We start from the raw sequence: 17778 nt of genomic DNA on the forward strand, positions 1-17778 counted from the left end.
AACCTCTGAAACATTGATCTGCAGAGACGATGAAGAGACGTCTGCTCTTGGGCATTTGGACATTAAAATACATTTTGATAACATTTAGTGAGAGGTTTCCAGGAAGTGAATAAAACACTGAAACCCAAAGATTTTATAAATCTGTTTGAAAAAAGCCAGCCTGCAGTCTTCTGTTTAGTATAAGTTATAACTTGGTTTTGACACGCAGGCAGGAAAAGAAGTAATAAGACACATCTCACTGTGTAATTATTAATTTGTTCTGGTAATAAAAAGTATGCAAAAAGCGCCATGGTTCATTACTGAACACTAGAGTATTACAAACCTGCTATAAGAACATGTGAAATCCAACCAACTCTGATCATATTATGGGAAGAAAAGAACATGTGACCATGTGAGTATTAGTCAAACATGACGCAATATTCTGAAGTGGATTTTCTGAAGGTTCGAGCAGAGAATTTAGAAAACTTGGCAGAGGGAGACATAGACATAGACACAGAAAAACACCAACAACACAAGTCTCCCATGTCCGCTTGAGTGAAACGACCTCACAGGATTATGGCTTTGGCATTTAATATTTTTTACAAAGTTCTGTGAAGATCTATCAAGTGACAATTGAGCAGTGAGGAAGGTTTTACAATTCAGCTACTGAAATGTGGTTGTGAGGCTTTAGTGTCATTAAATGTGACAATTTGCTAAATAGAAAGCCAATGAGTTCTTGTAAATGTGGACAATAATTATTTTGAAACATCTTTGTGGGACACTCTTTATCTTAAGCATTTATTTACTTTATATTTTATTTCCAGACTGGTATGGAGGCACCTTCATCGTCTCAGAGGTGGGCGACACAGACCTCTTCACATCTCATGTTTCATTAGGTATCAATACAATGCTCCTGATGGATTAAATAAGAAATGAGGAGCTACGGTATGAGACACAGATCGTCTCATTCATTCTCACTCTGATCTGCGAACTGAGTCACGATTGGAGGTGGTTTTAGTTGTTTGCTGGTGCATTTATGAAAAACATCAGCATTGGATTCAAAGGACATTAAAAGCCTGAAAAGAAAAAAAAGACTTCAAATGAATGGGGCGTTAAAGATCAGAGAACAAAGGAGTTGTCAGGCATTTTAATTTACCCAAATATATGAGTACTGGTCCTTTTAGTGGGGAAACATGAATAAATATGATCATATTCATGTTAGTAAAAACACTGAAGTCAATAAATATTGTTGTGTACTGAAGGTGTCATTTAGCTCTTTCTCATGCCGGTTAAGTTGAGGAGAAACACTTATGTACTTACTTTATTATACTTATTATTTACCGTGAATATTTACAATTTTTTGTTGATATCTTCACTGTCTTTCTCTCTAAATCATTTCTAAACACAACAATATGTTGAAATGGTGAACGAGAGAGAAATCTTAAAAGATCCATTGGTTTGAATAAATTAATTCAGTTCAGTCCGCTCACCACAAGACGGCGCTAAAGAGCTTAACATTGCACTGATGATGTAGGCTGGCTGCACAGAGCGACATGTCATGTTATTATGTCCCTTGATGCACAAGGCATTTCATATGAGCTCGGCTTTAGTATCTGATTTACATTATAAGTTTTATGTATCGTGTGTGTGTGTGTGTGTTGTTTGTTTTTCACCTGGCTACGTGGTGACTCCTCTTCACAATGTTGATGTTGAACCTGAACTAAACTCTCTCTCTCTCTCTCTCTGTGTGTGCGTGTGCGTGTGTGTGTGTGTGTAAAGTCAATAGTAGAACAAAATAATATTAAATTCTATATATAAATAGAATGGAACGAGGCAGTAAACCTCATGGCACATGAATTTGCAGAATATGATGCTACTACACTATTTTAAAACAGTAGTTCTTTAAATGACAACGTTTTACAGGACATTGCACTTCATTTGTTCTCCCATTGACTATTTCTACTTGTAGATCACAACTCTGGGTACTGTAGTTTAAAATGGTATGAACCCAAAAGCTTAGAATCCCGAAAGGACTGTAAAACACTTGTCTTTGCACCATTTTTAAAGTTTCATGGTGTATTCTCAACCATTTTTGTCAGGGTTATCATGTTCTTTCTTTCTTCCTTTCTGTCTTTCTTTCTTTCTTTCTTTCTTTCTGTCTTTCTTTCTTTATAAACCAATTGATCTACATGTCATACAAATATGCTTGAATTACATCTTCCAGTTGGCTTTACCTACACGATCAGTCGTCTGTTTTTTAAAGCACTCTGTATCATTATGTAAGAAAAGTGCAGTACAATAAAGTTTTTTATTGTCATTATCAGTATTATGAACTCTGCTTCAGTTTCTTAAATAAGGCGTGAGTCCCAGATGACAGCTAGACAATGTTCTGCTCAAAAGGTTTGTTGAACTGAGAGGAATAGACCGAGCATCTCCCTGCAGTTAAGGTGTTATTAAAACAAGTGATCCCTAGTTACACCACAAGATGGCAGTAAAAGCCTGGGATGAGGACAACAAGGATAAGTCAAATGGAAACTGTAAATATGGGTAAGGACTAAATTTAGCTGCAAAAGACGAGGTGCTGACTATCATCTGGAGTCAGTAATAAAAAGTAGTTTTCACTTTCAGAGAATAATCAAATACATTTCATACAACCAGTCACAGGAATTACTCACCATGACGTATAAACATAAAATGCTAAAAATAAAATATAAATGAAAAAAAAAAAACCTGGATGCTCTGTCCTTCCAGTTAACTCTGTGATATTACTCCTATTACTTTAACATTGTTTCCTTTCTCCGTGACAGGGTTTGAACTTTTATGCCTGCGCTCTTTACTAACAGCAACTAACCTGACTAACAGCTCAACTGAATGATAAGTGAGTGGTTACTGAGCCCATCACATTTACGTGGAACTTTCTTACCTCTCTTACCTTTGGTCCTTCAGTGGATCCACGGAAACACCTGGGAAGTAGCAAGTTCATTTTTTAAACGATGGCAAAAACATTGACAGTGATTCACAATAACTCGAGACCACTCCGTTTGAAAAAGCCATGATCTTCTTCCACACAGTCTTTTATTTGTAAATAATAAAAATGAACTCTTGAATATAAAACATACACATCAGTAGAGCCACATCTGTTATACAAACAAGAACTGTTGCAGTGAATACTTCGCCTTTCGTCTAGAATCATGGTTTGGGAGTGGGGAGCCGTGGGCTGTAAACAATCAGTATCCCTGGAGTAATACTGACAAAGGAAAAGGCAGTCGGCCACACCGCCAAGGGTTTCAACAGAAACATCCGCAAAATATGTCTGCAAAACCACATCTCTCATTGGTTTTAGAAGTCCAGTCCAAACCAATAGTAATAAACAGGGAAGGGGCATTTGAGGAAGAGAAAGTAAACTTTGTTCTAATTGGTTCTGCTTATTTTTCTTTCAACTGGGACAAAAATAAAGGCTTATCAGCGCTCCCTTGTGGCTCGGAGCCGCTCAGCAGCTCGAGCGCATCAACGGGACGCAAACTCCCCTCAACAAGACCAGGAATGTTTGTGTGTCAGCGTTGTTTTGTTTGTTCATATCTTCAACTCAAGCCGCTCATCCTGATTTGTATGTACAAGGTGTGCATGTCTGTGTGTGTTGGGTGTACAGTCAAATACACTCTTTTTATATTCATATATCTATATCTTTATCATTTCTGTCAAACTCATAATGATACTTCATATACATTTAGCTGTTATACACACATTCTCTATCTCTGTCTCTAGCCCCGGCTGTCGTAAACTACAGTTTAGACGTCTACTCATATCCTCAGATACACCAGGGGCTCGAGTATGCTCAGTACTACAGAACAGCACTGTTGTTCAAAGGGTTCAAAGAAAAACTCAAACAGAATCATTTGTTTTCTGGAGACTTCCGAATATGGATATTTAGACCCAGAGTGGTAGGCGTGGCCTGGGTGGAGTTGACCCCCCCACCCCTCATTGGTCCGCTCCTGCGAGGGGGCGGGGATGGCTTGGCTTTTCTCGGTTTGTATTCATATTCAGTACGAGCAAACTGTACAAGAACATGCAACATACAAGCTGGCCTAAAAGTATGTGGAACTAACACACATAGTCTAGTCTTTTTTCTGTTTTTGTTTTTTGAGAACTGTTCGTTTAATTTGTCTCGTTTTCGATTTTACAAAAAAAGTATAGAGAACAAAACAAAATAACGAAACAAACAGAACGAAAGAAACGTGCATGCAGCTTGGGGCCGGGGGCGGGGCATCCCCGAGTCATGCTGCTCCCTCCTACAGGGGGAGTGTGAGGGTTTAGGAAGGGGGAGAGACGGGGTGGGGGGGAGGACTGGGTGAGGACTGGGTGAGGGGTGATCGGGCGAATGTGACCTGACCTTTGTTGTCGGCCTTTGGCACATCATTGCTCGAAAACCAAACATACACGTACACTGAGGGAGTCTGCACCTTATGGTACCAATCTGAACTCTAGGCAAAACAAAGACGTCAAAAATGATTCCAAAAAAATTTAAAGTTAAAAAAGCAAATAGTTAATTTGGCCTCTTTTTTCTTTCTTCTTTGTTCGGACAAAGAGTGAAACTTTCTGTTTCTCAGAATAAAGGACTCAAGCGTTTCTTGTGCTTGCTTTCATCATATCTCACAACAAGGCTAAGAATGTGCACGTGTAGGCCCCCCCTCACCTGAAGGGGTCACCAAACCGTGCCAAACCGTTGCCCTGCGTGTTCATCTACAACAACACTGTTACTATGGTAACAGTACAGCTGCATCATTTTGCTACTTACTAGCTCCCACACACTGTTTGGACCATTCAGTACGCTCTACTCTGATAGGCTGGGGCGCTACTGGGTGGAGGACTCTCCTTGGGTCGAGTGCTCTGATAGGGGCTGCCCAAAAACAGTGAGAAGAAACAAACAAAAGAAAGGAACAGTAGAGAGAAGTGAAGAATGTTGGACAGAATCTCTACTGCTGCGAGTCAGGAGGAAACAAAGAAAGCTAAGCTTTAGAAACAAAAAGGTGTACGGAGGAGGAAGAGGGAAGGTGTGAGACGTGATTGTCAGACTCCAGCTAAGCTTTGATTGGCTAGTTCTGTCTCTCCCTCTCTCTCTTTCTCGCTCTCTCATTCCCTGTCTCTCCGTCTGGCTTTTCACTGGTTGACCGAGGGCGTTGTTGTTGTTCTTGAGTGGGATCTTCGCCCTCGGCTCAGCTGTGGTCCAGTAGCTGTGGTCCATTATTTTGTCATTTAAGGGATATTGGGGGGGTTGCAGTCGCTATCCGGTCACTAGGACCGAATGCCTGGCGGCGGTCCTGAGCTGTCTAATGACGTCTGAGATGCCAGTCGCGTTAGTGGAGCTAATGTAGGGTCCACCAAAGAAGATGGCGGAAACAGTTTGTACCAGCCAATCACCGTGCTTGAAAGGTCCAGCTCCTCCAATAGGATCTGTGCTACACCCATGAAACATTTGTGGTCCAATCGTCCGTAGTCGCCCCATACTATCACCTGGAGAAGGGAAAGGTACAGAAGGACAAACAAATCAATACCCTCTTAACAAATCACTGGCAGCAGCATAGCTCTTATGCTGCGTTCACATCAAACGCACATTTTCGCATCGCATTATTCACACAATGTTCACAGCCGGTGAGTATTTGCCTGTTCTTTCCCGGAACAGGGAAGCCAGCACCTTTGTGTGTGTGAGCAGCTCTGGGAATTTCACAGTCTTCTCCAGGAGCTGTTTCTGGATGACTAATATTTCAAGTCTGGTGAGTATCATTCTCAGCGCTGATTGGCTTTCGCAACATTGTGTCACGCGAATTTTGGACGAACTGGACACACATTTTGCATCTATTGTGTTGCGCCATTTACGTCTTTGCATTGACTTTGCATGTGATCTCATCATGTGAAAAATCTGCGTCGCGTTTGGAGTTCTGTTTCCTGTTTTATATCATCAGCACCTGTTCCTAGTTGTTTCACCTGTGTTCAAGAATCCCAGCAGCCTCCCTGTGTATATAAGTCTCTGTGCTTCCCTTTGTCTTTGTCATTTTGTTCGTCTTTCCCTGGTTCATCATGTTTCCTTGTCATCTTGTTTCTCTATCTGCTGTACGTGCCAACTTTTGGTTTTCATCATGTTTGTCAATGTATTCATTATTTTGGACTTGGCTTTTTGGACCCTGTTTGTGCTGTAAGTACTTTTGCCTTGTGCTTGGTCTGAATTAAAAGACTTCTGGTTTTTCACCTCAACCCATCTCCTGCATTTGGGTCCTCCTGCTCACCTCACCCCTGACACACGTCACTTGAGATGAGACGTTGATGGACACAAGTGGAAAATCATTTGAGATACAGTAAGTCAAGTGTCATTTGAAGGCTCAACTCTTAAATACATGACAGGACAGGTCAAAGTCAGTCTTGAGTAATTTGAGAAGAAGCCAAATCAGGTCTCACTGGGCTCAGTCATTGCAATCAAAGGGATTTGGTGAATTTGAAGGCAAACTAGTGCAGAGTAGAAATACTGTCTAAGAGGTCTTCATTCTTATTTCAGAGTAACAGTATGAATGATTTAGGGTGATATAAATATACATCTCCCCAAATCCTCGTCCAATCCTAAACAAATCCAAGCCTGATCTCAAGTCCCAGAGCGCAGAGCTGTGCTAAAGGTAATATGTTTATTGCATGGACTTAATCATTAAATACTTGTCTTAAAAGTGTAATGTTATTTTACACACATCCACAAAACCACCCACACACGGAACATTACCTGGAGCACCTTGCCCTGTGGACTCTCATCAAAGAGCAGTGGCTGCTGGTAGAGAGGCTCCAGGGTCTTTCGCGCAATCTTGGTTTTCTTTTTGGCTTTACAAGTTCCATTATCCAGCAAGTACACCTTCACGTAGGGAGCTGGGAATGGAGGGGTGGGGTGACGAGGGAAGAAATTGAGAGAAAGAGGGAGGATGAATGAAAAGTACGAGGTCAAGAAGGGATATAAAGGGGAAGAGGGAGAGTAGAAAGTTTTGAGGAAGAGGAAGATTGAGGGAGAAGAGGAAGAAAGTTTGTTGGGTTGTACATGTACAAACAGCGGTATCTTGTGACTTCATGTTGCTCAATTTGACTTTTTATTGTTTGGTTAAATGTTTTCAGATTTGAATGTGTGTGTGTGTGTGTGTGTGTGTGTGTGTGTGTGTGTGTGTGTGTGTGTGTGTGTGTGTGTGTGTGTGTGTGTGTGTTACCTGGGAGGGATTTGGAGCCTGGTTTGGGGGTAAGGCCTCGTGCCCTGATCACCTCCACTTCCAGCTGGCCTTTCTTATCCATCAAACCAATCTGGACATCACCTGGATATACAGGAGCCATACAGTGTTAATACAAGTTTAGAACTGACAAATGCAAACATTTAAAAAAACAGATAAAACTATGTTTAAACTGTTTGAAAAAAGCAGCACACACACAGAATGGTAATTCCCTTTTATAATATACATAATAATATATAATATTTGTTGAGCTGTCCATGGCTGTCACTCACCCATGGCAGGCGTTGCCAGTGTTTGCCGGCCCACTAGCTGACCGGGGCCTAAACCGTCCAGGAAGTCACTGAACTGACTGTCGGCACCCAAACGCATCCCTGAGAAGATCAGACTGACACACAGAGACACACACCAGAGGAAAGTCATTCCCACACTTTACCTTTGTCCATCATGGTGACCACAGTGTTTCATCATCTTTGTTAATGCTGGGGGGTCGGGACAGAGTTTCAAACTTTATTCCTGACCTTGGAAGACGACAAAATAATCTGTGATGAAAGTTTTTAATACGACTCGTGTTCTTTATCTGTAGATGGATTTGACTTCCATGTAAAAAATGTACAAATGTCTGTTTTTTCAATCGGGGGCATGGAGGTTTAAAGCAGCTTTGCTAGACAAGAAGCACAAAAATATACTTTTGGTTGCATTATGGGAAATGTAGGATTCAGTGTTTGTGGAGTTTGTCTTATTATGGACTACAAGCCTCTGCAACCTTTTTTTACAAATCCTTTTCAATCTGTCTCATGTGAATTCTACTTTATGCAAGTGCAATGTGCATGATGGTCTAGTTTTACATTTTGTGACACCTTAGGAAACCTGCCTCCTGATGATGCATGCTCTTACTCCCTCAGCTGTTACTTGACAAGCCAGTATGAGACAAACCACATATGTTTGCAGTACAGTCGGTACAACCTTGTTAAGATTGAGTCAGATTGTTTCCTCTGAAAGATGGAAGAGTCTATATTGTGTTCGGTATAACATCAATTGTACAGCACGATGATTATAAACGTCCCATGACGGGATAAGTTATATTCTGTGGATAGGCTTGGTTTTAGTGCTCACGTACTTCCCCTCAGAGCTGTAGCTGTTCATGCTGCCATCAGTCGACTCTCTGCTGGCCTGCCGGTTCATGACCGACCCTGCGCGCGGAAACTCCACCGGAATGCCGTACTCCTCACTCCTCTTGAAGCTGCTGCTGCCGGCCTTGGCCACCTTCTTACCTGCCGACGCTTCAGACACAGACAAGAGGTGTTGAGCCTCTGGTATTTGTCACATTTAAACCAATGCTGTTATCAGTTATCTGGCATCTCAGGTCATACCCACCCATATATTTACTATAAATTCAAGGTTGCTACTTTGACAAGCCTGATAACTAAAGAGTGAGATTTATTATTATGCAGGTCATCCCATGCAAATCGATGTCTCGTGGTGACCTCACCAACACCTTTAGAAAATGTGATGAACAAAATGCATTGTTGTACGCAGCCAGTACATGCACATCTTCATGTTGCTAGGAGAGGGCTTGGAGAGATGATCAAACATGTTTTGGAATGGGGAATTTTTAGGAGGAAGTTAGAAAATTGAGGTGGTGAGGTCACTGGAGGAGAATCTGAATGAAAAGAAAACATCTCAGTCTACTTGTTACTTTATTGTTTAGCAATAAGGGTGTAAAGGTAAAACTCAGAGGACTGAAGAAATCATACAGTGTGCGTCCAACCATGAAGGAAGAGTTCAGCTCTTTTTAAAAGCCGGCTGCTGTTGGAATAAACACAAATTGTATTTACATTAATTTTGTTGAATTTTGTTAAGGAAATAAGTCAAAGTTTTGTTTTGGAAAAAATAAAGTTTTCTGACACAACCAGGCGTCTTGTAGAACTGAACCAGCCTTCAAACAAGATGGTGGTGGTGGGAGTGGATGGAGGTAGGAAGCGTGCCGGGGGCTGGAGGTGCTGAGGACCCTCGTCTGTCTAACAAAGCTACTCAACTTTTCCTTTCACTCATTCTCCCTCTCTCTAACCATGTCTGCCTGAGTTTGGTCTATTTAGTTTGCACTGGTCTCCCTTTATAAATCAACTTATTCTTTCTTATTCCTTTTCTCAATGCAACTTCAAAATCATCAGAGAATTAACATTTAACAGCTGCTATTAACATTATTGAACCCTGCAAATGTTTTTCCTCTCGTATAATGTCATAGATTATTACGCATCTACAATGGACTTCAAAGTCCTCATGAGCGTCCCCTGAGATAAAGTGTTTTCCTTTACTCTTTGCCCTGTCTTACAGTGTCTGTCTGCTCACAACTGTCCATCTCTCTAACTATTGCTTTACCTTTCTGTCTGTCCGGCGCCTTACCCGCCGCTTCTGAAATAACACACACAACAACAACAACAACAACAACAAAGCCCATAAACAACAAAACATCAGAAACAGAAACACTGGATACACCTATAAATCTGGTACAATGATACGGACATAGTGGTTCTTGTACATCTGTGTGTGTGGTCATACTTGATTAGAAATTATTAGCAATGATTAGGGAAAAGGATTTCCTATGTTCTGTCTGACATTAAACAGGTTTATTTTATTAGAAATATACTAATTATTTGTTTCCATAGTGATTGTGCTTTCTTGATACAAATCACACTGTCTGCTCTTATTCACATTCTGCTGATAATGTTCATTTGCAAACTTTATATCTATTATATTAATAATAAGCTAATTGCTAATCAACTTAACAGCAGTTAAGATTTATCTCCATGTGTGTAACTTACATGTGTGTAACAAAAGTCACTGCAGTGACGTGTACCAGTGTGTGTCGGTGCAGTGTGACATCAGTGCTGTGGGGGTGGTTCCAGGAGGAAAAGAGCCCACATCTGACCACAGCAGCTCCAGCATTTAGTGAGGCTGTGTGTGCTCAGAGGTTAAACACACTTCAACTAGAGAAACACTGCTTCTCCATCAGCTGCTGTTACTCTTTACTAGTTGTGACTATGTGTAGAACACAACCACTCATTTCTCTACACACACAATGTACACCATTAGAATGTTGCAATTACATAAAAATCATAAAGGTTTTTTTTAAAGTTTAGAAGATCATCTTTCCTGCTGAAAAAGATAAACGTTTTATATCAACCTTTTTCATTTTGCCAAAGGGAAAGACTCTATAATGACAATATAAAATGCTGTTTGAGGCCGAATGTCTCCCTGGCAGCAGGACTATTGATTTACAGTAATTACACTAATGTTCTAAAATGATAATGATAGTGATTCTTAGATGAAATGATACACACGACTTTCTCTGAGGGTCTCAGGTAGTTATGTGCTATGTAGTTTAGGACAAGGAGGTATTCTATTTCTATGGGATATCATGTTTATTCTCATGTTACTTATCTTTCTACATCGTCTTGGTATGTGATTTTTCATTAGTGAGAGTTAGTCGGACTCTGCTCGTGTTACTTTACTTCTGAGGGTACGGTGGGTTTGTGCGATGGTTTCGGTCGGCCTGCTCTCTGACCTGTCTGGCTGATTTGCGAGGTACTCCGGCTGCGTCTGGATGGTAGGATGGCAACAACACGTTGGCTCAGGCTCGAGCGCCGCTTCTTGATCCCGCTCCCAAGGCTCCCCAGCGCGGTGTCTGATTGGCTGCCATCGGCGTGGTCCATGCCGTAGATCTCACCACTCACACTGGTGCTCTTCATCATGTGGCCGCCCGTTGCACGAATGGCCCGGCTGATCGTTGTGATTTGTACAAACAATCACACAATGTCATTCAAAATCAAGCTTTCAGATGACTTAATAACACCACGACTGAAAGGTAAACACTCAGTGAGAATGGACTGTGTGTGTTTGCGTGTGCGTGTGTGAGCGTGTACCTGAAGCGTCCCCGGGGTCTCTCTGACTGGATGGACATGTAGCTGGTGCTACTGATGCGAGAGGCACTGCTGGTTCGAGAGATGGCTGACACGTCGCTGACATCACTGTCTGAGGACTTATGGGAAACGTTTTCACTGCTCCTCCTCTGATCCTTGTAGAGCTGCAGGAAACAAACATCACAAAAAGCCATCAGTTGTTATCGATCCACCAGGAAGGTGTTGATACGTCAAGAAGATGCATATTTGAATGCCGGACTAATCAGTATTTTAACACCGACGAGAGCCTTTCAGCATCTCTCAGGGCAACTGCACTGTCTCACTGCTCCCCTTGAGACAGTCAGGGTCCACACCACGTTGAGGTTCCCACACATGTGCATATTATCTCACTGCTCTCCTTAACCTGGTTTAAGAAGCAGCACACAGTGAGGCGCTCTGCTACACCCATTGTACACTAGTACCTCCCCAATAATGGAGATGCAACTTGCTGGGAATAAAACCAGATTATGCTTTAATTTGAACAGCAGACCATCTCTTTTCTGAAGCACCAACTCTGATCCACTGGACTCTGTCCTTTGATGATGCTACAAAACCAAACAAATGCCGATTGAGCACAATAAGAGAGAGAGAGAGAGAGATCTTTGTTTGCATGACTGTAATTTCCTTATTGCAAAAAAGTAAAATTTAATGTTTTTAATGCTTCGTATTTGCTTAAAGTTTTAAACCCAGCACATGCTCATGGGTGTCTTCACTTCACTTTGTTTCAGTTTGAATCTTTGATAAGATTATATCCAGTCATTGAACAACCAAACTGATAAAGTTATGTCTCCACATATTCATCATGGCAGGAAATGTGAAGTGGATAATATCTGCCCTTTCTGTGCTGGTTGCAGGGCCCTGGTGTTGAGCATGCTGACTCACCAACACGGCTCATTTGTTTAAACCTGTGATTTTGCTGCAATGCCAAATCAAATCTTCTGTTGTGAGAGAAGGTCTGAGGGACACTGGTGTGTAGGTATTAGTTTATTAGGATAACACTGTATCCTGGTTGTGAATGCTACATGCTTCTGTGAGGGCTGTTCAATAACTTACATGCAGATTGTAACATATATGTAAATGAATAAGGTTGTAATTGCAATAGAGTGGTAGAGTTCCCTTCATCACACGATAAAAATGTTAATTCAAACACTCTTTCCACTCTAAAATAACAACACTCTTAGTGTTAACATTAAAAAAACATTTAAATGTGTTCAAAGGTTGTTTTTAACCATTTACATTTTATACAAAATATATGAAGGTATATATATGAAATATATAAATCATGTCATGTCTTGCCTGTTATAACTTTCTACACCTCTTCTTCCATATCAAAGCATTAGCTGCCACTTTTAGCCGTCTGAGTCGGTTTGAGCTGATGATCTATCCCCTCAGATTGAATTCATTTCACATTCAGTCACATGGAGGACAGTGTAATGCATCACAAAGACAGCACTGCCACAAGTTATATTGAAAAGTTCTGCTGATGGCATGTAGACATGTGTGAAAGTCAGGACATCACCATTAAACTGTCAGCTTTCTGTAAGTTAGGGATTGGACGACCGGCCAGTATGGATTATACACTTCTGTATTCGAGGTGTTGCAGTAGGTGCTTTCTTGAGTGACTGCCCAGTTGGAACCCATTCATTTTTCTGAGTGGTCTTCACCAATATTGTAATGTAATTTATTACTTCCTTGCGCAGTCAATGCAATTTGCTGCGATGCACCTCAGCAGCATTATGCCTCTTTCTTGCTGGGCGGAACGCTCTGCTCTGCTGATGAGTTTGTTTTAAGGGGAACAGTCAGGGCAAAATGACATCAGAAAAAAGAAAATGAAAAATGAAAAGTTGCGGCCCACCTCCCGTTTGTTCTTGAGAGCTCTGTCCAGGTCCTGTTGGCTGGAGGTGGAAGCAGCTGACACCCGGTTGGAATGAACCCTCATCTGGAGCTGACGGACACGCTCCTCTGCTACCAGGGCTGCACACACACACACACACACACACACACACACACACACACACACACACACACACACACACACACACACACACACACACACACACACACACACACACACACACACACACACACACACACACACACACACACACACACACAAGATACCCCCATTACATGATTTCACCAGCCTGAATCATAAATGGTGGAAACATTCCTACTATGAAAGTTTTTGTGTTTGGGCACAAGAGTCCAGTGGCACTGATCAGACCGTCTCCTCTGATTGGTTACCCTCTTGCTTCCTTTAACACTGACAACGTACAGAACGATGGAAAAGATAACCAATAACTTTCCTCTAGCCTTTTCGCAGCCATGAAATAGGATTTCTGAAGCCACGATATGTTGTTTGTTTTTGCTTCATATTATAAATCATGTGTAGTCAAAAGACATGGGCATTCGAGTTTGACATAATTAAGAAAAGGCAAAGAAAACACTGAAAATGTCTGATGACACTGTATCTGTCAATGTCAGTCAGCACCTGGGATTTCTTTATGGGTTCCAAGTAACTTTGCCTCTAGCCAAGGATTTGGTGTCTTACTCACTAGATCATCATGGTGGAAACTGATTATATTATTCATCCGTCTCCAGACTTGTTCGAGCAGGACTCAGTAAGTCAGACACACCCTGTATATGCCCATACCTTGTTCTGCAGTGTTGCTCTTGGGGGGAAGCTGTGGGAGCTGCCTCACTCTGCGGGCTGAGGAGGACGTCACTGAGGAGGAAAGAGACGCACCACCTTGGAGGTGGCCCCTAACGAAAAATAATATGATAGAGAAGCAGACGGAGAATAACACAAAAAAAAAGTGGGAGGGAGAAAAGAGGGTTGAAGAGGAGAGAGAAGAAGAAAGAAAAAAAACAGGGAAGAAAAGAATGGGAAGAAAAAAGGAGAGAAAATTATATTAAGGTCAACATGTCTGTCGTCCAGGGGGTGTACTCCTGCACCGCTGGTCAGTTTCACAAGTTCATCTGTGGGAACATTTCATATTTTTATCTTCAGAGGAATAACATCAAAAGTTGCATAAGAAGCATCAGTCATGGAAATGAAAAAACAGCAGCGGTATTTGGGTGAACAGTCAGTGGAAACAACATATTCACAAAGTGAAGCAGAGTGAAAGCTTTAGGGTTTCAAAGTTGGGGACCCTGTTGCCAGAAAGAGCCGCAAATCAAGTTTAAAACAGTGAAGAACACAGAAGAGGTGAAAGCCTTTAAAGCACCAATCCAACAAGTTTGATACACATTCAATCCATTCTGATCCATTCTCACACAAGACCTGGGAACAGGGGTTATTCATAAATCCTTCACTATCTGTTTAACTGGGAATAAACCTATAATTAGTCGGTGTAGTTCCAATTAGAGCATGTTCCTCAATATTTTATATATTAACATATATTAAACTAGGGCAATGGCATTGTTATGGTAAGTTTGAAATGTTTCCCATTGCATAGGCTATTGACTCCATTATACTCACATATGGCAAGAGAATGAACTGGAGCAAATCAATTCATTATGTTGTAATTAATAATTATTTGTAAAAGTGTTTTACAAATAACCCCGTAAATGTTGTTCCAGATATTGACTGACAAGTTTTGAGACGGACCAATATATACGAAACGGGAACTTGACACCAAATAGTTAAGACTCACACATCCGCTCATTACACTGATAAACAATGACCTTTCAACGTCCACGCAACACTTTCACTGTACAGTAAATACTCAAACACAGGAAAGCAGCAGCATCAGAGGCTCTGTTGTGGTAAAGACAGGTCACAGAGAGACACTCGTACACAAACTGAAGGAGGTACTATGGGAGTGAGAGAGCACAATCCAAATGACAGGGGATCTCCCTGTTTGTGGGTTACAATGGTTAGGGCACTCATTCAAGGAGAAGCTCCTTACCAAGGGGCTGAAGTGGGCCCTTCTTTCCTCTGGGGCCCCTTAATATGGAAGTGGGCTTAATTCTGGTACACATACACACGTGTGCAGTCACGTGTGTTTCATACAAACCCAGAGCCAAGCAACGACATGTGTGAGCAGCAGCATGCAAGAAGAAGAGAAGGACGGACAATGGGGTGGAGGAAGATTGGACGAGAGGAAAAAACAAGAATCTAAATAAATGAATAATCTAAAAAGCATATTAACTATTTTAAGCCCATATTATAGAACATGTTTGGAAAAACTGTTGTATAATTACATATAGTATTCAGGGTTTTTCCTGGCTGAAAAATATGTGGGGGTGGTACTGAGGCGTCAGGGGGTGTGTAGTGCCAAGTTCTGCCTGCCAAGAATAGCATGGACCTCGCGGGACCGCACACAGCTACAGCAGAAAGATGCTACCAGACGCAATAGTCTCGATCACAATGTACTGTTTAAAAACTATATAACCTTGTTTGTTGGTGTTTATTAATGATGATAAATGATCCAATGCCTATTGTTCATTAATGTTTCTCCATTGCCGTATAGATGAATATGTCTGGTAGCGTCTTTCTGAGACGGAGGCGGCCGCCTCGCAATTCTCTATGCAGGAAAAACCCTGGTATTTTAGGATAAAAGTTGACACATCACATAAGAATTTCTATATGCTTACATAGAGCACATGGGGCTCTTGAAAAACCATATTGGGATGTCTGCTCCATATCCGTTTATATAAGCTACAGCAGGGGTTTTCAAACCTTTCCTGCCCAAGGCACACCAAGGGGCAAGCCTCTAGGCATACCTGTAATCCTATTCATGCAAAATAGTCCCTTTGACCCATGTTATCCCTCATATCAATCTTTAAACGTTAATTCTAATTCAAAAGGTCAAATAAAAACTATATAAATCATTGAATATTATTAACAAAATAATTCATTAATATTTTTTATAAATTACATAAGAGCAGAAACAATTAATTTAAACCAGACCTGTAAAAATTGGTAATTGAACTGTTTTCTTTTGTTGTTACTTCTTCTGTCAGTGGATGCTAGCTTCAGCTCCCCTCTACACATTAATGTGCAGTCATGTGACCATGAAGTGGCAGAGGAGATATCCGACAGATGTTATAACTAAAATGAAACATGTCATCGCTGTCACCTACACTGATGACCATAAATTGAGTGTATATATTAAGCTGAGCACTAAAGGTCCATAAACCTATTTAAAACCAATACTACTGATTCATATAGTTAATGTTTAGGTTTCATTTACAAGACGAGGGCAAAAGATCATGGCAGGAACATATTCATTTAGTCTCAGTGACCTCCTACCATTTGACATGTGCTGAGCCTGCAGTACATGTCTTACCTGCCACTGCCAGAGAGCTTCCTGCCATGAGTCTGACATTCAGGTGTTTCCAGGGTCCGAGGCTGTCTGGAGGATGGTGGATGGGCAAAGGGAGCAATATAAAACAGAAAAAAGATGGATGGATGGAGAGCATGATAGATGATAAATCATTTAGTGTTAGAAGAATCTGGGGCTGTTGGGGCTGTGGGGGGGTGGCATTGGACTTATAAGTTTATAATCTGGAAAACAGGAAATATGCTGTGATGCATGGCATCATGGTGTTATGAATAAGAGGTGTCACATAACCGTGCTTCATCTGTAAGCAAGCCTGTCTCTGTGTGTGTGTGTGTGTGTGTGTGTGTGTGTGTGTGTGTGTGTGTGTGTGTGTGTGTGTGTGTGTACAGACATGTGCACGTTGAGTATGTGTGTAGCTCTTCATTGTACTGAGCTGAATTAAAGTCTCTTGAGTAGGAAGTAGCATCCATATTCTCCATTCATGGACATGAAAATGACAAAGATAATATGTGCATCACCACACACACACACACACACACACACACACACACACACACACACACACACACACGAAGTGGAGTACTAAGCCTTGATAAAAGACGAACACACAGACACTGCAGATGCAGATTCCCTGAACAAAAAGAAAATGTGGACAGACTGCAGGAAGCGAACGCAGCAAGGCAAGATTTCACATCACAACCAGAATAAACTACCATGAGTTCACAAGAGCACAAACTGAGCACTAAAACCATGAAGGAAGGAGGAAGAAAAGCAACAAGACAAGACTACAACAACCACCACAACCAAAACCTGGAGCTAAAACTCTTGGCATCAAACTATAGACCAGAAAAGCAGCAACCACAAAGTAAAAGCCACACAAACAACCCTTTACACAATGTGAGTGACACATAATGAAACAAAGTAGAACTTGTCTGTGTCTGTGGAAGAACTATGTGATTTTGAATATATGACAAGTTCTACCTTGTATGTTACACTCACTCTCACTGTGTCCAGCTCAACACGGAGCTCAACTGTGCCACAAATAGCTCATGATTCTATCTTGTATTTGTTTAACTAAAGTGAAACCTCGCAGTGCAAACCCAACCACTATTGGCTTCAAGGAAATTAAGATTTCAGTTATAAGCGAGTTCAAAGCAAACGAAAAAAGGAAATCATTTTGGGAGAAATACCTGTGAGATTTCTTGCTGAGAGTTAGAGAGGATTGATATCAATCATACCTGTATATCAAATGTGAATATACAGCCAAGACACATTAGCATAGCCTAGCATGAAGACTTGAAA

The 17778-nt window shown here is 41.3% G+C and overlaps 1 protein-coding gene across 21 annotated transcripts in view; it reads right to left on the reverse strand.

Moving 5' to 3' along the window:
- Positions 1-3019: 3019 nt before the first annotated feature.
- Positions 3020-17778, reverse strand: part of LOC118119319 (regulating synaptic membrane exocytosis protein 1) — an 89628-nt gene continuing 74869 nt past the window's right edge. For 14 of the 21 annotated variants that reach the window (XM_035173160.2, XM_035173162.2, XM_047342412.1 and 11 more), the window contains 11 exons: positions 16483-16548; positions 13842-13951; positions 13044-13162; positions 11153-11313; positions 10795-11009; positions 9609-9641; positions 8347-8509; positions 7502-7614; positions 7212-7313; positions 6743-6882; positions 3020-5490 (listed from right to left, as the gene is read on the reverse strand). In XM_035173160.2, the coding sequence (XP_035029051.2) occupies positions 5272-5490; positions 6743-6882; positions 7212-7313; positions 7502-7614; positions 8347-8509; positions 9609-9641; positions 10795-11009; positions 11153-11313; positions 13044-13162; positions 13842-13951; positions 16483-16548 (1441 nt within the window). In that variant the 3' untranslated portion in view covers positions 3020-5271. The remainder of the gene's footprint in view (positions 5491-6742; positions 6883-7211; positions 7314-7501; positions 7615-8346; positions 8510-9608; positions 9642-10794; positions 11010-11152; positions 11314-13043; positions 13163-13841; positions 13952-16482; positions 16549-17778) is intronic. The other 7 variants (XM_035173182.2, XM_035173177.2, XM_035173172.2 and 4 more) reach the window with 3 other exon arrangements.

The sequence above is a fragment of the Hippoglossus stenolepis genome, chromosome 12 (assembly GCF_022539355.2).
Source record: "Hippoglossus stenolepis isolate QCI-W04-F060 chromosome 12, HSTE1.2, whole genome shotgun sequence".
NCBI classification, from domain to species: Eukaryota; Metazoa; Chordata; class Actinopteri; order Pleuronectiformes; family Pleuronectidae; genus Hippoglossus; species Hippoglossus stenolepis.